The 20085-nt window shown below is 71.5% G+C and overlaps 2 protein-coding genes across 6 annotated transcripts; one reads left to right on the plus strand and one right to left on the minus strand.

The window, feature by feature from the left end:
- Positions 1-1293: 1293 nt before the first annotated feature.
- FMNL3 (formin like 3) lies at positions 1294-16035 on the minus strand. 5 transcript variants are annotated; one of them, XM_086768795.1, is made up of 28 exons: positions 15834-16035; positions 13501-13584; positions 13325-13405; positions 13171-13247; positions 12023-12106; positions 11505-11657; positions 9969-10077; positions 9810-9886; positions 9641-9734; positions 8902-8976; positions 8709-8819; positions 8480-8629; positions 8235-8336; positions 7905-8151; positions 7637-7705; positions 7236-7360; positions 6940-7142; positions 6186-6420; positions 6027-6095; positions 5832-5912; positions 5587-5716; positions 5343-5503; positions 5015-5116; positions 4807-4896; positions 4608-4719; positions 4406-4504; positions 1786-1818; positions 1294-1683 (listed from the first exon to the last, which is right to left on the minus strand). In XM_086768795.1, the coding sequence occupies exons 1-26, from the start codon at positions 15978-15980 to the stop codon at positions 4413-4415; spliced, it is 3060 nt and encodes a 1019-aa protein (XP_086624921.1). In that variant the 5' UTR covers positions 15981-16035; the 3' UTR covers positions 1294-1683; positions 1786-1818; positions 4406-4412. The 5 variants fall into 5 exon arrangements, with proteins under 5 accessions (XP_086624921.1, XP_086624919.1, XP_086624920.1 ...); XM_086768793.1 differs by having other exon boundaries at positions 4608-4896; positions 13171-13244; XM_086768794.1 differs by having other exon boundaries at positions 4608-4896; positions 8480-8626.
- A 307-nt stretch (positions 16036-16342) lies between these two features.
- TMBIM6 (transmembrane BAX inhibitor motif containing 6) lies at positions 16343-20029 on the plus strand. The gene is made up of 10 exons (XM_086768841.1): positions 16343-16475; positions 17846-17949; positions 18042-18150; positions 18260-18380; positions 18480-18528; positions 18608-18705; positions 18812-18891; positions 19004-19104; positions 19211-19283; positions 19401-20029. Exons 1-10 carry the CDS (start codon positions 16407-16409, stop codon positions 19422-19424), a joined length of 828 nt encoding a protein of 275 aa, XP_086624967.1. The 5' UTR covers positions 16343-16406; the 3' UTR covers positions 19425-20029.
- Positions 20030-20085: the final 56 nt, after the last annotated feature.

Consider the following 20085-nt stretch of genomic DNA (forward strand, 5'->3'; position numbering starts at 1 on the left):
GGGCAAAGCTGCTTTGAGGGGGGGCCGCGCAGGCGGCTCGGGCGCTCCCTGACATCACTTAAACCCTCCCCGCCTGTCGCCGACCCGCCGCCGCCCCGCGCGCCCGCGCTCCGCTCCTGGGAGGAAGAAGAGGAGGAGGAGATGAACGCCAGCGCGCAGGCCGGCGCGTGGGGGGGCGCGGGGGTGGCCGAGGCCGCCCGAATCGCCGTCGTCCTGGTGCTCTGCCTCGCCGTCACCTTCGCCGTCTTCTTCCTCGGCTGCAACCTGCTGCTGCGGGCGGAGAGCCTGGCGGCGGCCGCGGCGCAGAGGGAGCGGCGGCCGTCCCGCGAGGCCGAAGGAGCCGCCGACGGGGCGTAGGGGCCAGCCTGCGGGCGGACGGACGGATGGACGGACGGACGGACGCGGCACTGCCGGACGGCGCTGGGGGCCGGATTAAAAGGCGAGGGGGCCAGCGGAGCTGCCGGGGGGCCTGGATCTGGCCGTGGGCGCGGCGGCGCTGGTAATCCCCCCGGAGAGGATTAGGGGGAACTTTTAGTCCCAGTTCCAGGGTTAATCCCGGGGCAGGCACGGCCTGGGGAGGCTGTGGGGCCGCATCCTGCCCCTCTGCACCCCCCCCAGAAGAGATGCTGGGGTGCATCCTGCCGCCCCCCCAACCCTTTCGGCCCCTCTCCTGGGGGGGGGTCTCGTCCCGCTCCTCCCAGCCCCTGACGGGACAGACGGCGCGGCAGCACCCTGCCCCTCCGCGCCCCCTCCGCTGTGCCCCGCTCCGCTCCCGTCCCCTCCGGCCCCTTCTCCTTTGCGCCCGGGGCCGCATCCTGCTCCGCTCCCCCGTGGCCCTAAACTGCCCCCAGTGCCACACAGCTGCCGGCGGGTGGGTGAACTGGGGCCAAACCCCCCCCCCCCCCCGGAGCAGGGCTTCCCCCTCCCCAAAGTGGGTTCTTCCCCCCACAAAGTGGGTGTCCCCCCCCCAAAGTGGGTTTCTTCCCCCCCCCCAAAGTGGGTTCTCCCCCCTCCCCAAAGTGGGTTCCCCCCATCCCTTAATCCCACATCTTTAATAACGCTGCCACAAAGCCCCCCCCCCAACATCCCCCCCCGCCCCACCCCAGGACACAGGGACACTTGGCATTGGGTGGGGGGCGTCCCAGGATACCTGGGCCCCCCCCCGACCCACCCCCTGCCCCCCCCCCCCAAATCGGCAGAGGCGACGTAAAAGACTCCATATATTTCACATGTACAAAAAGTCACCGGGGGGGGGGGGGGGGGTGTTTCCGGGGGCGGGGAGGGGGGGCGAGGGTTTGGGGTGGAGGAGGGGACACCATCCTGCCACCCCCCCGTCCCCCCAGTCTGGCTTTGGTCCCTTTTTTTTTTTTTTTTGGCAATTAGTGTTCACATCCGTGATCAAAGTGACGAGCGCGCGGGGGGGGGAACACACACAGATGACCCCTGGGGTCCCTGCGGTGGGACGGGGGGGGGGCTCTGGAGCAGTGACCCCCCCTCCGCCCCCCCCACCTCCACGGGAATGAGGGGACCCCCCCCCTCCCCCCACCATGGGGAGAGGGCACCCCATGGGTCAGCCACCGCCGCTGGGGGTCTTGGGTGACGAGTTGGGCAGCGGGGACGGTGGCGCGGGATGTCCCTGCGCGGTGCTGGGGGCGGGACGGAGACCCCCCCCTCCCCGCGGACCTGCGGGGCAGAGCGGGGTGAGGAGGGGAAACTGAGGCACCACAGCCCAAAACCGGCCCCCGCCCCCCCCCCCGCAATCCGGGGCCGGCCCAGGGTCCTTACCCTCGCTCGGCTCCAGGCGGCTCCGCCCGCGGGCTGTGGGACGAAGGGACAGGGTCAGGGGGGCCGGGGGGGGCCGGGCCCGGGGACCGAGGCAGCTCAGGGTTGGACCCCCAGGCACCGGGCTGGGACCCGGCCTCGCGCTGGGATCCAGTGTTGAACTGGGACCCAAACTGGGAGGGCAACATCGGACCTGGACCCTGCACTAGGATCCAGTATTGAACTGGGACCCAGCCCCAGGAGCGCCATATTGCACTGGGACCCTGCACTGGGATCCAGTATTGAACTGGGACCCAGCCCCAGGAGCGCCATATTGCACTGGAACCCTGCACTGGGATCCAGTGTTGAACTGGGACCCAGCCCTGGGAGCGCAACATTGCACTGGGACCCTGCACTGGGATCCAGTGGTGAACTGGGACCCAGCCCCAGGAGCGCCATATTGCACTGGGACCCTGCACTGGGATCCAGTGGTGAACTGGGACCCAGCCCCGGGAGCGCAATATTGCACTGGGACCCTGCACTGGGATCCAGTGTTGAACTGGGACCCAGACTGGGAGGGCAATATTGGACCAGGACCCTATACTGGGATCCAGTATTGAACTGGGACACAGCCCCAGGAGTGCAGTATCGGACCTGGATCCTGCTCTGGGATCCAGTATTGAACTGGGACCCAGCCCCGGGAGTGCAATATTGCACTGGGAACCTGAACTGGGATCCAGTGGTGAACTGGGACCCAGCCCCAGGAGCACAATATTGCACTGGGACCCTGCACTGGGATCCAGTATTGCACTGGGATCCAGTGTTGAACCGGGACCCAGCCCTGGGAGCACAATATTGGTCCAGGACCGTGCACTGGGATCCAGTATTGAACTGGGACCCAGCCCCGGGAGTGCAATATTGCACTGGGAACCTGAACTGGGATCCAGTGGTGAACTGGGACCCAGCCCCAGGAGCACAATATTGGTCCAGGAACCTGCACTGGGATCCAACATTGAACTGGGACCCAGCCCCAGGAGCACAATATTGCACTGGGACCCTGCACTGGGATCCAGTATTGCACTGGGATCCAGTGTTGAACCGGGACCCAGCCCTGGGAGCACAACATTGCACTGGGACCCTGCACTGGGATCCAGTGGTGAACTGGGACCCAGCCCCAGGAGCACAATATTGGTCCAGGACCCTGCACTGGGATCCAACATTGAACTGGGACCCAGCCTTGAGAGTGCAATATTGCACTGGGACCCTGCACTGGAATCCAGTACTGAACTGGGACCCAGCCCTGGGTGCACAATATTGCACTGGGACCCTGCACTGGATCCAGTGTTGAACTGGGACCCAGTTCTGGGAGTGCAATATCAGACCTGGACCCTGCACTGGGATCCAGTATTGAACTGGGACCCAGTCCTGGGAGCGCAATACTGCACTGGGACCCTGCACTGGGACCCAGTATTAAACTGGGATCCAGTGTTGAACTGGGACCCCAGCCCCAGGAGCGCAATATTGCACTGGGATCCAGTGGTGAACTGGGACCCAGCTCTGGGAGTGCAATATCAGACCTAGACCCTGCACTGGGATCCAGTATTGAACTGGGACCCAGCCCTGGGAGTGCAATATTGCACTGGGACCCTGCACTGGGACCCAGTATTAAACTGGGATCCAGTGTTGAACTGGGACCCAGCCCTGGGAGTGCAATATTGCACTGGGATCCAGTGGTGAACTGGGACCCAAACTGGGAGGGCAATATTGGACCAGGACCCTGCACTGGGATCCAGTATTGAACTGGGACCCAGCCCCGGGAGCGCAATATTGCACTGGGAACCTGAACTGGGATCCAGTGTTGAACTGGGACCCAGCCTTGAGAGCGCAATATTGCACTGGGACCCTGCACTGGGATCCAGTGGTGAACTGGGACCCAGCCCCAGGAGCGCCATATTGCACTGGGACCCTGCACTGGGATCCAGTGGTGAACTGGGACCCAGCCCCAGGAGCACAATATTGGTCCAGGACCCTGCACTGGGATCCAGTGTTGGACTGGGACCCAGCCCCGGGAGTGCAATATTGCACTGGAACCCTGCACTGGGATCCAGTACTGAACTGGGACCCAGCCCCGGGAGCGCCATATTGCACTGGGACCCTGCACTGGAATCCAGTACTGAACTGGGACCCAGCTCTGGGAGTGCAATATCAGACCTGGACCCTGCACTGGGATCCAGTATTGAACTGGGACCGAGCCCTGGGAGCGCAGGACCCTGCACTGGGATCCAGTGTTGAACTGGGATCCCACACTGCACCAATGACCCTCCCATGCTGGTATCCAAGCCCTGAAAGAGGACCCGGACTGGGACCCAGCCTCGCACTGGGCTCCTGTACTGGGACTCAGCTTGCAGCGGGATCCTGTACTGGGACCCAGCCTCGCACTGGGATGCAGTGCCGGGATCCCGTGCAGAACCAGGCAAACCAGAACCAACCTTGCACCGGGCTCTGGCTCCTCCGCTCCGAGGGCTGCCGGGGGGGGCCAGGTGCTGGGCACCCTGGGGTGACGGCATGCGGGGGGTGGGGGGCGTGCAGGAGGGGGCGTGCGGGGCCGGGGGGGCTCCGGAGGGGCCGGGCATGCAGGCGGTACCTGGGGGCTAACAGCTGGACTCGTCGTGGTGGGACGGGTCGCAGAAGAAGCGCGAGCCCCGCTTGGCAGTGCGGGCGGTGAAGGGGACGCTCTTCAGCGCTGCAGGGGGGCACGGGTTGGGGGGGGGGACATGGAGACGTCAGCCCCCGCGTGCGGGCGGGACCCAGGCGTTGGGGCCGGGGGGGGCCGGCGGGGGCCGTACCGGTGATGATGTCCTCGATGGTGCCGTCCTTGCCCTCGTAGACGGGGCGATGGTCCTTGGCCTGGCGTCGCCGCAGCTCCGCGATCAGCTCCTGCTGCTGCCACTTGTTCCGCTGCGAGGAATGCGCAGGTGTCCCAGGTTGGGGACACCCCCCCCCCACTGACCCCCCCAGCCCACCCGTGTGCCCACCCACGCTCACCTTCTCCTGCTTCTTAGCCTCCTGCGCCAACAGCTTCTCCCGCATCACCTCCTCCTGCTTCTTCCGCATCTCGTTCTCCTGCTCCGCGTCCTGCCGGGGCGAGGGGACAGCGGTGGGAGCCAGACCCCCCCCGCCCCAGCACCGGTGGCACCGACACCCCCCTCCACCCCCCCCCGCCGCCGTGTGTCCCCTCCTGGCCCCTCCTCACCTTGTAGGAGCGGATGAACCGGACAAAGACCGGGAAGAAGACGGATGGGGGGGTTGTCTTGGGGCTCTCGCCAAAATACCGCACCACGGTGTTGTAGGCGTCCTGGCGAGGAGGGCAGGGCGGTCACCGAGGGGCTGCGCGGCCCACGGCTCCTGCTGGCCCCCCGGCACGAGGGGCGCGCGAAGACGGCCACGCGGCGGGGCCGCGCGAAGCAACACGCGCGCGACGGCCGCGCGAAGCACGAGGAGCACGCAAAGCAAGGCGCGGCCGGCAAGGAGCGCACGGGGGGGGCGCGCGAAGCGAGGCCTGCGTGGCGCGCGGCCCTCACCTCGGCCGTCCGCGCGTCCTTCTGCAGCCGCTCCAGCTTGCCGTCGCTGGAGGTCAGGAAGGCCCGCAGGACGCTGTTCTCGTGCAGCCCGCACTCCCGCCGCAGCAGCTCCATCCCGCGGCCCAGCTCCTTCACGTCCAGCAGCACGTTCTCCAGGGACACTGCGGGGACACGGGGACGGGTCGGGGGGGGGACACCCACAGCCCCGCCGGATGCCAAACCGGGGGGCATGGGGGGCACCCACCTGCAGCCGCCTTCTCTACGAAGTGCAGCTCCTGCCAGAAGGTTGCCAGCTCGGGGTACTTCTCCCGCACCGTCAGCGCGATGAAATGCAGCAGCGTCATCTTCCTGTCCGTCGACTTGGTGTCCAGGAGCTGCAGGGTGATTTTTTTGGGGGGGGGGGATGTCAGGGCTGTGGGATGGGACCACCCCACTCTGGGATCCTACGCGGTCCCAGGGACCTGGACCGGGGGGTCCGGGGCTGCCCACCAGGTCCAGGCTCTGTAGTTTGAAGCCGTAGACAGCGCCGCGTTTGCTGCTGTTCATGTAGTTGCCCAGCGCCAAGATGATCTGCAGGGGGGGGATGGGGGGGCGTCAGGGAGGAGCGATACCCCAACGGGACCCCCTCACACCCAGAGGACGGAAGGCAGGACCCCAGCACGTCCCCGGGTCCTCACCGCTCACCTCCAACATGTGCTTCAGCTTCTGCGAGGACTTGACGGAGGCCGAGGCCGCGATGATGGCGTTGAGTTGCTGCAGAGGGACAGAACGGGGGGGGCTCAGCCGGGTTGCGGGGTCCGGGCACCCCCAGCGGGTGCAACCCCCCCCTCCCCGGCTCTGTACCGGCGTCAGCATCTGGAGGTTTTCGTTGAAGTTGCCGAGGAAGGCCATGATGGCCATGCGCTGGGGCAGCCGCTCCACCTTGCTGAACTGCAGCATGAAGCGGTCCTCGTCCGCCAGCTCCTCCGGTGGCTTGCGCTCCCGCTCGTACTGCCGCAGCGCCTTCACCTCCGCCTCCGTCGGCAGGAACCGCATCAGGCACTCCACGAAATCCACCGGCAGCGTCGCCAGGTCGAACCTGCCCCGCGCCGTCGGAGATCCGCTCCTTGCTGCGCCCCGGCCAGTCCCCACGCACCCCCACCAGAGCCCCTGCACCCCAACCAGCCCCCCTGCATCCCAGCCAGCCCCCCTGCACCCAGCCTGGCCCCACTGCACCCCAGCCAGACCCCCCTGCACCCTGCCTGGCCCCACTGCACCCCAAACAGCCCCCCCACACCCTGCCTGAACCCACTACACCCCAACCAGCCCCCTGCACCCTGCCTGGCCCCACTGCACCCCAAACAGCCTGCCTGCACCTTTCCTGGCCCCACTGCACCCCAAACAGCCCCCCTGCACCTTTCCTGGACCCATTACACCCCAAAAAGCCCCCCTGCACCCTGCCTGGCCCCACTGCACCCCAAACAGCCCCCCTGCACCTTTCCTGAACCCGTTATATGCCAACCAGCCCCCCTGCACCGTGCCTGGCCCCCCCCCAGACCCCAGCCAGCCCCCCAGTACCCCTCCGCCACACCCCCACCCCGGCGCGGGGGGCACGTACGTGTGGATGGCCCTGCAGATCTCCTCGGCGCTGCGGCCCGCCTTGCGCAGGGTGATGGCCAGGTTCTTGGCGCGGTTGGCCTCCAGCAGCGTCACCTTGCTGGCCGCCTTCTGCGACGCCTTGCTCTTGGCGCAGACCAGGTCGAGGGCTGGACCCTGCGCCTTGGTCTTGAAGAGCTCCTCGAAGCGCTCCAGGTCGAGGTCCTGGTGGGACGAGGCGGGCCGGGGGGGGCTCAGAGGCGACGGCAGCGGCGCTGGCGCCCACCCAGCTGCTCGGGCCGGGGGTCCCGGGCTCACCTCCAGCACCCGCTCGTCGTCCAGCTCGCTGAACACCGTCCCGCTGATCTGGTTGGGCTTCAGCGCCGTCCAGTTGAAGACGGGCAGCCGGAACTTGGTCTTGATGGGTTTCTTGATCCGGATGGCTGCCAGAGGGGCCGGAGCCGGCTCAGCACCCCCCCGGCCGGGGCAGGGGGGGGGAACGCATCCTGTGCCCACCCTGAGCCACCCCGGTGCGCCAGTCCCCAGGTTGTCGCCGTCCCCTGGGCCACCCCACTCCTGTCCCTGCGATCGTCCCTTGGCCGCTGCAGCCCCCCCACAGCCTGGTCCCTGCAACCCGTCTCCTGTCCCTGTCCCCACCGCCCCTGCACCCTCCCTGGCCCTGTCCCCGTCCCCACGGCCCCCGTGTCCCCCCCACCTACCCGAAAGCCCGACGGTGAGGGCGATGGAGGGCGAAGACCCGGGCAGCGGTGGGGCCGGGGGGCACTTGCCTGCGGAGGGAGGAGAGGGTGAAACCGTGCCCCGGTTTTGGGGACCCCCCCCAGCCTCAGGAGTGACCCAGCACTGGGGACACCCCGCTTTTGGAGCTCCCCCCATCCTGGGGATGCCCCAGCCCCCGGGACAGCCCAGCTCCAGGATGCCCTGGTTTTGGGGATGCCCCAGGGACACCCCCGTCCTCCTCATCCTCACCTGGGAGCGGGGGCGCGGGGGGCGGCAGGGGGGGCGGCGGAGGGGGCGGGGGGGGCGCAGCCTCCACGGGGGGCAGGGCGGGGAGCCGCAGGGCCTCTTCCAAGGGCTGAGGCTCGGGCTGGGGAGGGGGCTCGACGCCCAGCACGGGGGGCGGCTCAGAGCCGTAGCGTCGCCGGAAAGCCTCGTCCTTCTCCTTGATCATCCGCCGCAGCGTGTGCACTTGGTGGCTCGTGTGCTCGTAGGTCTCCTGGGGACCGCAAGCGTCAGGCCGGGGCGGGGGTGGCACGGGCTGGGACCCTGCCCCGCTCCCCCCACGGCCCCCCCACGCACCTTCACCACCTCCAGCTCCTTCTCCCGCTGCAGCAGCTGCTTCTCCAGCTCCGCCACCCGCATCATGTTCTCGTTCTCCAGGTCCAGCAGCTTCTCCGTTAGCTGCGGGGTGCGGGGACGCAGCCGTGACGCTGAGCCGGGGACCCCCACGCCATCACCTCCCACCTCCCCAGGCACACAGGCTGAGTGGGACGGGGCACCCCGACATGTGAGGAGCACCCCCGCGTCCCCCCGTGCTCACGTACGTGGGACAGATGCTCCTCCAGCTCCTCCACCTTCTCCAGGGCCACGTTCTTGGTCTCGGCGTCCTCCAGCAGCCCCCCCACGTCAAAGACGTTGTCCAGGTACGCCTGTATCTGCACCTGCAGCTTCTCGCTCTCCGTGTGCCTCGACTTCTGTGGGCACCGGGGCGGCGTCAGGGACGGGGGGGCTTTCTCGGGGTGGAGCCCCCTTGACCCGCCCCCCCGCCCATACCTGCAGGAACTCCTCCAGCCCCAGCTTGGTGAACTCGTACTGGAGATGGACGCGGAAGTTCATGTCCTCCACCGAGTGCACCACGATGTTGATGAACTGCATGCAGGCAACCTGCGGGCAGGGCTGGGGTCACTGGGAGCGGCCCCCCCTTCCCAGGACCCCCCGCCGTCCCGGAGATGACCGAGCGTCCCACCATGAAGTCGATGCTGCTGTCCTCGTTGCGGAAGTAGTCCATCAGCCGCTCGAAGCGGTGCTTCTCCTTGCAGACCTGAGCGAGCAGCAGATGGCGGGGGTTAACCTGGCCTGGCCCCCACCCAGGCCACCGGCGCCCATCCCCGGGGCTCCAGTCCCCTAATCCCAGTCTGGCCCTGGTGCCCCCAGCCCCCTGTCCCAGCCTGGCCTCACTCTCCCTGACCTCTCCCATCCCTTGCACTCCAGACTCCCCAGTCCCAGCCTGGTCCTGGTGCCTCCTGGTTCCTCCACTCCCCAGCTCCTGTTCTCCAGTCCCAGCCTGGTCCTGGTGCCTCCTGGTTCCTCCACTCCCCGGCTCCTGTTCCCCAGTCCCAGCCTGGTCCTGGTGCCTCCTGGTTCCTCCACTCCCCGGCTCCTGGTCCCCAGTCCCAGCCTGGTCCTGGTGCCTCCTGGTTCCTCCACTCCCCGGCTCCTGGTCCCCAGTCCCAGCCTGGTCCTGGGGCCTCCTGGTTCCTCCACTCCCTGGCCCCTGGTCCCCAGTCCCAGCCTGGTCCTGGTGCCTCCTGGTTCCTCCACTCCCCGGCTCCTGTTCCCCAGTCCCAGCCTGGTCCTGGTGCCTCCTGGTTCCTCCACTCCCTGGCCCCTGGTCCCCAGTCCCAGCCTGGTCCTGGTGCCTCCAGTCCCCCACATCCCGGCTGCCTCTCCCTCCCCACGCCAGCCTGCCCCCGCTCCCCCAGTACCTCCTTGAAGTTGTCGAAGGCAGCGAGGATGATCTCGTGGCCGCCCCTCACCAAGCAGACGGCCGCCAGCAGCTCCAGCACCAGCGCCTTCGTCCTACGGCAGCGCCGGCACCATCACACCGGGCTGGCACCGGGGACCCCCTCGCCAGACCCTCCCCCCCCCCGTTACCTGGGGTTCTTGTTGTTGAGGCTCAGGGCGATCTCGTTGACGGCGTGGGGATGGGACATGACCAGGTTGAAGCCGTACTGCGGGGACGGAGCGGGGCCGGCGTCAGCAGCGCCGGCGCGGCGGCAGCGCCGGCGTCCCCCCGCGGCGGGGCAGCGGTACCTGGTAGTTCATGATGGCCCGCAGACACATGATGCAGAGGTGGACGTCGTCCTTCTGGCTCACCAGGCGCGAGTTCTTCAGCGCCCTGCGGCTCGGCAGCGTGCCGTAGCTGGAGAGGGGGACACGGGGCACCGGTGAGCCGCGCTCTCGCGTCACCGCTGCTGCGCTGCCAGCGCTCGCCCGGGCGGGAACCGGCCCCGCGGGACCATGGTGGGGACAGGGGTGGGGACAGCACGGGGACAGCGGGGCTTCTGGAGGGGACAGAGGCAGAGAGAAGCGGCCGGAGGGCGAGAGGGACAGGTGGTGGCGGAGAGGCGAAGCGAAGCCGCTGCGAGCACCGGGCCGGCCCCGAGCAGCCGGTACTTACCCGGCGGGCGAGCGGCGAGGCGGGCGCAGAGGAGACAGAGAGAGAGCGCAGCCAGAGAGAGGGGGGCCCGGCCCTGGAAGCAGAGACGGGGCGCGTTACCCCGGGGCACGGGGGGCAGAGCCAGAGCGGGGGCGAGCGGAGGCAGAGGCGGGGGCAGGACGGGACGCGGCGGGCACCGAGCTGCTGCGGGCGGGCGGGGCGACGGCGCGCAGGGCTGCGGCACGCGTGGCAGGCGTTACGGCATGGCCGCACCGCGGGCGAGGCACAGCCTGGCGCTCGAGGCGCAGCGCGGGGCAGCCAGCACGCGGGACGTGCACGACGGCGCGTGGCACCGGACAGGACAGCGCACGGCGCAGTGTGCACCACGGGCAGGATGGGGCACGGCACGGCACGCACCGTGGGCAGGACGGTGCGCGGCACAGGGCACGATTGTGCACGACACAGCGCACGAGGGCACAGCACACACTGCGGCAGGATGGTGCACGGCACAGGGCACGATTGTGTGTGGCACAGGGCATGACGGCACGGCACACACCACGGCAGGATGGTGCATGGCACAGGGCACGGCACACACCACGGCAGGATGGTGCGCGGCACGGTGCACGGCACAGGGCACGGCACACGCCATGGGCAGGACAGTGCGTGGCACAGGGCACGACGGCATGGCACATGCCATGGCAGGATGGTGCATGGCACAGGGCACGGCACACACCACGGCAGGATGGTGCGCAGCACGGTGCACGGCACAGGGCACGGCACACACCGTGGGCAGGACAGTGCGTGGCACAGGGCACGACGGCATGGCACATGCCATGGCAGGATGGTGCGTGGCACAGGGCAGGACGGCACGGCACACGCCGTGGGCAGGCCGGTGCGCGGCACAGGGCACGACGGCACGGCACACACCACGGCAGGACAGTGCGCGGCACAGGGCACGACGGCACGGCACACACCACGGCAGGCCGGTGCGCGGCACAGGGCGGGATGGCACAGCACACACCATGGCAGGCCGGTGCGCGGCACAGGGCACGACGGCACGGCACACGCCGTGGGCAGGCCGGTGCGCGGCACACAGCAAGCAGCAGCGCGGTGGCCAGCCGGAGCCGGGCAGCCGCCGGGCGCAGCGGCGGGACGCACCCCTGCAGCCGGCCGGCACGGCGGGTACGTACCGTAGGGCGGTCTGGCGGGCAGAGCGGGCGAGGCTGCTGGCGAAGGGGGCGGGCAGGGCGCTGGGGTGCTGCAGATCCTCGATGGACCTGCTCCAGGCGCGCAGCTTCTCCAGCGCGCCATCCTCGCCGCCTTCCAGGCCCTCAAAATCCAACCTGGGTGGAACACACACGCGCGCGCAGCGGGGGGCACGCGGCTTCGGCACGGAGCGGCACAGCCACTGCGGCAAGCGCTGAAGCGGGCAGCAGCTGGGCAGCAGCAGGGCAGGGAGAGGCGCGAGGGCGGCTCCGGGACCCCCGTCCCCAGCCCGGGCGGGCAGGAGGGGGGTAGAGCATCCCGCGTACCCTGCGGGACCCCCCATGGCAGGTGTGTCCCCATGTCCCCCTCGACAAGGGGCCGAGCAGTATCGGCCACCCGCAGCCGGGAGCTGCCTCGGGGCACCGGGACCCTCCACATCCCAGCTCCCCCCAGCACCCCGGGACCCCCTGCACCCCAGAGACCCCCCCAGCACCCTACTCACATGACGGCGCACTGGGCGAAGGACAGGTAGTTCACCAGCACGTCCAGCCCCTTGTTCTCGTCGTTGAGGAACTCGCGCACCCACCTACAGCACCCGGCACCCATCAGGCCCCGCAGGAGCTGGGGACCCCCCCCACCCGGGCACCACGGGGACCCCTGGCCCAGCGCAGGGATGGGGAGGGGGTGGCAGGGGTGTCGCGGGGCTGTGGCGGCGGTTGCAGCCCTCCGCTATCACCGATGCCAGCGTCAGTGCGGCTTTATCTGCTGGCGGCAGGGGAGGGAGGGTCCGGCCCTGGGCGCAAGGCGGGAAGCTGAGAGGGGTGCCCGGGGCCGTGCCCCCATCCCCAGCCTCGGGCACCCTGGGGTGGGGGGGTTTCGGGCTGCCCCAGACCCGCTGGAGGGCTTTAGGGCGCACGTCTGGGGCTTGGCGCAGGGCAAGGGGCCCGGCTGAGATGGGGCAGGGGTGCGTGAAGGGTGGGGGGGCGTGCACGGGGGGGTGCACGCGTGTGCACGAGCACGGGGTGTAGGTGCACAGCCTCGGGGTCCCCGCGCCCGCCCGCGGCGGGGGCCACGGGTCAGGCGGCGGCGGGGGGGGCCAGGGGCCCGCGGTCGCCCCTTTTCCTGCCGCGCCAGCCCCTCGCCCCGGCCCGTTTCCTGTCTCCAGCCGCTGTTATTTTCGGGCCGCGGGCGGGGAAGAGCCGAACGTCGCGGCTGCGGCGGGGCCGGTGGCGGGGCACGGCCCAGCACATGCACGAGCCGCCCCGAGCACGCGGGCACGGCCACGCCGCTGGGCACCCGCCGGTGACGTCCCCAGTGACGTCCCTCCGGCCACCCCACGCGGCTCCGGCGCATCCCCTGCACACCGGGGGCGCGGGATCGGGGCGCCGCGGGATCGGGGCCGGCGCTGAGCCCACCGGTGCCGGGAGGAGCCGGGCAGGATCTGGCCGTGCCGCCTCACGCAGGGCGTCATCGCTGGCCCATCCGCCCGCGGCATCCGCCCCCGGGACCTGGCCCGCGGCACGGCCCGGGCAGGAACCGGCCCAGTTCCTGCAGCGCCTCCGACTTCCCCTGCAGCTGCAGCAGGGCCGATCCCGGGACCTTGTGCCCCCCCCCGGGACCCCGCGCCCCACCCCGGGACCCCGCGCTCACCCGATGTGGTTGGTCCTCAGGCTGATCTCCAGCTCGCGCAGGACCTTGGTCGACTCCTGCACCCTCCTCCTGAACTTCTGGGGGCAAAGCGGGCGCTGAGCCGTGCCCCCCCCACGGGCCCTGAGCCCCCCTGCACCCCCCCCCGACCCCTCACCTTCCGCGTGACGCCCGGCTCCAGGAAGCTGCGCAGTTTCTGGATGTAGGCGTGGGGGGGGCTCTTCACCTGGAACCGCTCCTGGGGTTTGGGGGGGACAGCGGGGGTGTCGGTGACACCGGCACGGCGGCACAGCCCCCCCCGGGACTCCCCACGGGTCCCCCCCAGCCCCTCACCTGGTCGCAGATGAGGTCCCACTTCTTCTCGTTGTCGTACTGGCGCAGGAGCCGGGCTTTGTCCGGGGGCAGGTTCATGGAGCTCTGGGGGCAGAGCGGGGGGCGTCACCCTGGGGGCTGCCCCCCCCCCCCAGCCCCACGACACGGCCAGGGTCTCCCCCCGAGGCCACCCAGCCCCACGGCACGGCCAGGGTCCCTGGCACTGCGACACGGGAACGCGCGCGTGGCACGGCGACGGCAGTGCCACCGGCGCCACGTGCCAGCCGCCACCGGCGGCACCAAATCGGCCCGGCGCCGACGCGGCCTTCCTGTCCGCGCCCGCTTCCTCGCCGGCAAACCGCAGCCTCCGCTCGCCGGCCACGGCGCGAGGCTCGGCGGCGGCGCCCGGCTCTCTGGGCATCGTCACGGCCGAGCCGGCGGACGCGCTGGCGCAGGACGCCGGCCCGGAGCGCCGCCGGCACCCAGGATGTGGGATGCCGGGGCGGAAATCGGGGACGCCGGGTGGCCGCGGGCTCGAGGACGAGTCGGTCGGGCGACGCCACTGCGGCGGGCGATGCCGCCCCGGCGGGCGATGCCACCCCGGCGGGGCGGCTGGCGGGCAGCGCCGTTAGCGGGAGCCGGCCATGGCGGCGGCGGGGAGGTGCCGGTGCTCCACCCCGCTCTGCGGCGGCTAAAATTATCCCAGTCCCGGTCATCCCGGCCCCGCGGAAATGCAGGAAAGCGGGGCAGAGCCTGGGTGAGGCCGTTGCACCCCCCGGGGCGGGGAGAGAGCCCCACGGGAGCGAGGACGTCACCGCCACGATGGGGTCCCACCGCGGGGACCACCAACCGCGCACACCGTGGCCGACGGCGAAACCGTGGGGCCCTTGGGGACGCTCTGGGGATGGAGGGGAGGGGGGGACGGGGACACGGAGGCCCCGGGCAGGGGCGGGGGGCACCGGGGGGGCTTTGAAGCGCAGCCGCCCTCGTCAGCGTTCCCGCCGCTCGGTTTCCTGCCTTTGTGGTGGGAGCGGGGCCGTTCCCGGTCGGGCACTTCCTCCACCACGCCGGGACCCCCCTCTCCGCGGGTACTGAGCCCCCCCCCAGCCACACACAACCGGGGGCTACGGGGGCTGGAGCCCACCCTGGGGTTGGGGGCACCCGGGGACGGATCCCGCCCGTTTGCGAGCCGCCGCGGCCCCATCGCGCGATGAAATATTTTCCTCCCCCGGCAGCAGCCGGGACGGCACCGGGCGATGGCGGGGGTTCGGTGGGGAGAATCCGGGGGTGGCGGCACCAGGGTACCGGGGCTACTGGGGTGCCGCCACCCCCAAAATCTCCCCCTCACCCCCAGCGTCGCCCAGCAGGATACACCCCTGCCACCGGCCCCCCGTGGGATGCGCGGACGGGCGACGGCCCCGCGGGCGGATGCCACTCGGCACCCGCGGGACGGTCCCACGCCGCGGGTGCCGGTGCCCCCCCCCCCCGCCCCCGGTACTGGCTCCCGTGGGACCGCGTTCGGTATTTCCTGCCCGGACGCGGCTTCCGTTGGCTCCGGCCGCCGCCGGGACTGCGGCGCTGGGTGTCAGGGGTCGCGCGCTACCGGCGTCACCCACTCCCGGCGTCCCGGTCGGTGTTGTCCCCCCCACCCCAAACAAAGCCACCAGCGTGGACGGGCCACCCGAAGGCGGACATGCCACAGGGTCGCCCCGCAAGCCGGGCCGCCGGTGGGACGCGGCGACCCCCGTGCCGTCGGTGGTCCCACTAGCACCGGGCTCACGGGGTCACCACCGAGCCACGTCCCCCCCCCCCCACGTAACGGGACGGCACCGCAGCCTCGGCCGGGAAGGCCACCGCCCCAGCCGGGACAGCACAGCCGGCGACCACGCGGGGCACCCGCACCCCACGGGGACCCCGCACCCACGGGGACCGCGGGCCCCGCCCCGATGGGGACTTTCCCGGCTCAAAAAGCCCCGGGGGCTCCCCCCGGTAGCACCGGGAATGGCGTCACCCCTCGGGGGCTGTCCCGGGACGGGCTTCCCGCGCCGCTGCCCCCGGCCACTGCCCATCCCCGCGGGGGCCGCCGCTCCCCGCCCGCCCCCGCTTCCTCTGGGCGCCGGTGCCGCCCCCGCCGGTCAACCGGACACCGGGAGGGGAGCGCGGCGGCGGCGGCGGCGGGGCGCGTCCGGTCCGAGAGGGGTCCCGGGTCGGGACGGACCAGGAGGGCGCAGCGGGAAGCGGGACGGAGCACGGGGGAAGCGCACCGGGAGGGTGCACCGGGAACCGGGGGTGCGCGGGGAAGCGGAGGGGGGAACGGGGGGCGGGGGGAGCCGCGGCGGGGGTCGGTCTCTCACCAGCACCAGGGCGAAGCGCTCCTCCAGCTCGCAGGGCTCCGGCATCGGCATCTTGCCCGGGGCGAACGGCCCGGGCCCCCCCGGGGCCGCCGCCGTTCCCGGGCCCCGGGGCAGCGCCTCCCCGTCCGCGCTCTCCACGTTCCCCATCCCCGGCCCAGGCACCGGGGGGCGGCGGAGGAGGCTCAGCCCCGTCGCGTCCGGCCGCCGCCGCCGCCGCCGCCTCCCGGCCCCGCCCCGCCCCGCCCCGCCCGGCCCCGCCCCGCCCGGCCGCCCGCGGCTGCGAGGCGGAGCCGCCAGGGGGCGCCCGAGGGGAGGGATGGGCGGCGGCGGCGCCACCAGGGGGCGCCCAAGAGCAGGCAGCGAGTCTGAGGTGCCCATTGGCCCGGCTGCTGTCACGGCGGCCAATGAGCGTCGCGCTTCAGTGCGGGGGAGGGGGCGCCTGGCCAACGGCGGCGCTCGGGCGCGGCCGGCCGCCAATGGGCGTCGGCATCGCTTCTCCTCTCCCCGCCTCGAGTGCTGTCCGGCGGGCCAATAGGAAGAAGCGGAGAGCGGGCCTCCGCGGCGAGGCGGCCAATGAGAGGCGGGGGCGTGGCGGAGGGGGAACCGTTCGAGGCCTGGCACGGACGGCGGAGCGCGGCGCAGGTGAGGGCTGCGGCCAGCGCGGCGGCCGGGGGGGGCCCGGCCCGGGGGTCCCCGCCGCCTCCCGGGGCCCCCGCGGCGGCTGCGGGCCCCGAGCAGCCCCCACCGCCCCGCCACGCCTCGCCCCGGGGGGGGCCCGGCCCGAGCGGCCCCTGCCCCCCCCCCCCCAACCAGGCCGCACCCCGGGGGCGCCGGGCGGCTCCTGCCCCCCAACCGAGGCGGGGGGGGTACGCGCGGGCCCGGCCCCCGTGGGGGCTCCGTCTGCTTCCAGGGGGCTGCGGGGGCGGGGGCAGCCGGGGAGGCCCCCTCGGAGGCGGGCGGCTGCCGCCGGGCCCGGCTGGGTAAAGGTCGCCCGGCGGCGGCACCGGTTACCCATCGACAGCAGCGCCCGGCGGCCGCCCTCGGGCCACCGACCCGGGCACGTCGGCGGCGAAACCGAAGCGGCTCCGCGGCCCCGTGTGGGTCGCTCCCAGCAGGCGAGCGGCAGCCGTCCCGGGGGGCCCGGCTCCTTCCGCCGTCCCGGAGCCCCCACCTGCCGCCGTCTCCGCGGGGAGGGCACGGCCCCGCCTGACGAAGCTCGCCGCCGCCCGCCGTGCCGTCGCGCACCTCCGCGGCCGCCGCGCCCCGTGCCGAGGCGGCTTCCCCGTCGCTTTGCGCAACCCTCGGCGAGGCCGTGGGGCAGCGACCTCCGCTTCTGCCCCGCCGGGAGCTGCGGGGCTGAGCCAGGAGGTCCCCGTTGGCGTGGTGCCACCGGCCCGGTGACAACCGATCCCTCGCTGGCCCCGAGACGAAACCAGCGCAGCCCTGGGCAAGGCCGGCAGGCGCGGGCAGGAGGAGACCCCAGGCTCTCCCTCCCCTCCGCTGCGGGGGGCCCCGGGGCCTGCGCCCCCTCGAGCTCCGCCTGCCCCAGCCTGTTGTGTCCCCTCCACCCCTTGGGGACAGGCGGCTCCTGTCACTTGCTGGGCTGGTTGGGCTCCCGCAGGTGCCAGGTTAAACAGCACCGGCTGAGCTGGCCAGACCGGGGCCTGGCTGGAGCTGGAGCGCGAGGAGGAGGAGGAGGCGGCGGCCCTGGAGGCAGCCTTGCGCTGCCGGAGCCTTCTCTGGGGACGTGATTACAGGCACTAATAGCAGCCTGGCGCAAAGACGCTTTCCAGCTGCTGGCAGCGCTCCCGTGGGGTCGAGGCCTCCCCGGGGGGCAGCCCCGGTCTCGCAACAGCCCGCAACGCTTGCACCAGCTGGGCGAGGAGGGCTCCGGCTGGCGCAGGGCGCGCCGGATCCCCAGCAGCTCGCGGCTCTCGCCGCTGCGTGGCAGGGGCTTCGGGAGCTCGGGAGGGCTCCGGCGTTCCCCCCCCGACCCACCTCCCCTCTCGCAGCTTGCACCTCTGCGAAGCGGCCGGAGGGCCCACTCCCAGCCCGGCACCATGAACGTCTTTGACCGAAACATCAACTATGACGCCCTCTTCAAGTTCTCCCACATGTGAGTAACGCCCGGGGCAGGCCGGGCTCGAGTCGGGGGGCTCATGGTGGGGGGGGGCTGCTCCAGCCTCACCGCCACCCCCTCGTCCGCAGCTCGGCCTCCACCCAGGAGCACCTGAAGAAGGTCTACGCCAGCTTCGCCCTCTGCATGTTCGTGGCGGCCGTGGGGGCCTACATCAACGTGGTGACCCACCTCTTCCAGGTGAGGGGCTTTTTTGGGGCGTCGCCGTGAGCCCTGGGCTCGCCTCCCCCCCGCCTGCGCCGCCGCGGTGAGGCAATGCCCAGCCCCCCCCGTGCCTCTCGCCCCGCAGTTCAGCCTCCTGACCGGCCTGGGTGCCCTGGGGCTGATGATCTGGCTGACGGCCACCCCGCACAGCCGGGAGACGGAGCAGAAGAGGCTGGGGATGCTGGCCGGCTTCGCCTTCCTGACGGGTAGGTGGGCGCTGGGGACCCTCGCGCGTCCCGCGGGACCCCGAGCTGAGGGGACGAGGGTCCCGGTGGCTCCGGTGCCACCCTGCTCTGTCCTTCCAGGCATCAACTTGGGGCCCCTCTTGGAAATGTGCATCTCCATCAACCCCAGGTAGGAGCGTGGCTGTCCCGGCCGCCCCCACCGCGCCGCCCCCCCCGGGCGCCCGCTCACCCCCTCTGCTCTCTCCCAGCATCGTCCCCACCGCCTTCCTCGGCACGGCCGCCATCTTCGCCTGCTTCTCGCTGAGCGCCCTGTACGCCCGGCGCCGCAGCTTCCTCTACCTGGGAGGTGAGAGGGGCCGGGGAGGGGATCACGGCGGGGCTGGGGTGCCCCCGCGCGGGGCTGCGGGTGCCCCACGGGGGGCCGGGCCTCACTCCCTGCCCTCTCCCCGCAGGTTTCCTGCTCTCCGGCCTCACCCTGATGCTTCTCTCCTCCTTGGTTAACGCCTTCATGGGATCCACTTGGCTTTTCACGGCGAGTTCCCTCCCGTCTGCCGGGACGCGGACGGCCGGACGGCCGGCAGCTCGCACCGGTGACGCCCACGCGGGGCTGACTCCCCCTCTAACGTCCCCTCTCCCTCCCGCAGGCCAACCTCTACCTGGGGCTGATGGTCACGTGCGGCTTCGTGCTGTTCGACACGCAGCTCATCATCGAGAAGGCGGAGAGCGGGGACAAGGATTACATCTGGTGGGTGCTGGGACCGGGGCGGGGGGCACAGGCCAGGCCGGGGTCCCCCTGAACCGCGTCCCTCCGGCCCCGGGGTGCCCCTGAACGCGTCCCTCCGGCCCCGCAGGCACTGCATCGATCTCTTCCTCGACTTCGCCAACATCTTCCAGGAGCTCCTCATGATCCTGGGCATGACCAAGGTGGGTGCGGCTCCCCCGGGCGCGGCTGGCGGGGGGGGTGGAGGCAAACCTGCCCCTCGTCGTGGGGGGGACCGGAGCCACGCGCCCGGCCGTGACCGGCCGCCTCTCCTCTTGCAGAACAAGAAGAAGGAGAAGAAGTGAAGCGGCTCCAGGCCGAGGTGGAGCCGTCCCCGTCCGGTCCCCATCCCCCCCCACCGTCCCCGTCCCCTCTCTGGTTCATTAAAGGGGTTGCACTTTGCTGCTGCCGAAAAGCAGCCCGGAAGCTTTCGCACCTTGTGGGTTTTTTTTCCTCTCGTTTAGCTTTTCCTTGATTAGAAACCGGCCCGTTTGCGGATCCTGCTGGAGTTCAGTTCCCCCCGCCCCGCCCCGGCCGCCCCCCCGGAGCCCGTGGCCCTCGGGGTTGTCGCTGGAGAGGCCTCTCCGCGGCACGGTCAGTCGCGCGTCCCCGCCTCGCCCTCGTGCTGGCAGGGCAGCCGGCGCGTTATCCCCTCGCCGGGGCGGCCGCGGGCCCCCCCGTGCCAGCTGGGAGAGAGGGGTGGTGAAGCCAAATTCAACGGGGGAGCCTCTCCATTAGCACCAGTGCCAAGAAATGGAACGGGGAAGAAAAAAAAAAAAACAAACCAAAACCGACACCCCCAACCACAAACCCGGCCGGCGGGGCCGAAGCTGTTGGGATCCCGAGCTCTCCCCATCCCGCCGTCGCCTCTTTGTACACCGGGACGATTGAATAAAAGGCTCAGACCCGACCCTCGCTCCCGTCCCTCCCTCCCCGGCGCGGGCGGGACGCGGGCGGCGCAGAGAC

This window comes from Chlamydotis macqueenii, chromosome 29 (genome assembly GCF_036417535.1).
Source record: "Chlamydotis macqueenii isolate bChlMac1 chromosome 29, bChlMac1.mat, whole genome shotgun sequence".
In the NCBI taxonomy this organism is placed as follows: Eukaryota; Metazoa; Chordata; class Aves; order Otidiformes; family Otididae; genus Chlamydotis; species Chlamydotis macqueenii.

What these genes read in the sequence shown, in the direction of transcription:
- FMNL3 (XM_086768792.1), bottom strand. Translation starts at nt 15,980, where the DNA reads ATGGGGAACGTGGAGAGCGCGGACGGGGAGGCGCTGCCCCGGGGCCCG. An exon ending in CTGAGGACCAACCACATCGG is followed by an intron (nt 12,107 to 13,170) that starts GTGAGCGCGGGG and finishes CGGGTGCTGTAG; the next exon opens with GTGGGTGCGCGAGTTCCTCA. An exon ending in CCCCGCGCCCCCGCTCCCAG is followed by an intron (nt 7,706 to 7,904) that starts GTGAGGATGAGG and finishes CTCCCTCCGCAG; the next exon opens with GCAAGTGCCCCCCGGCCCCA.
- TMBIM6 (XM_086768841.1), top strand. Translation starts at nt 16,407, where the DNA reads ATGAGAGGCGGGGGCGTGGCGGAGGGGGAACCGTTCGAGGCCTGGCAC. An exon ending in TGCATCTCCATCAACCCCAG is followed by an intron (nt 18,529 to 18,607) that starts GTAGGAGCGTGG and finishes GCTCTCTCCCAG; the next exon opens with CATCGTCCCCACCGCCTTCC. An exon ending in CAGCTTCCTCTACCTGGGAG is followed by an intron (nt 18,706 to 18,811) that starts GTGAGAGGGGCC and finishes CTCTCCCCGCAG; the next exon opens with GTTTCCTGCTCTCCGGCCTC.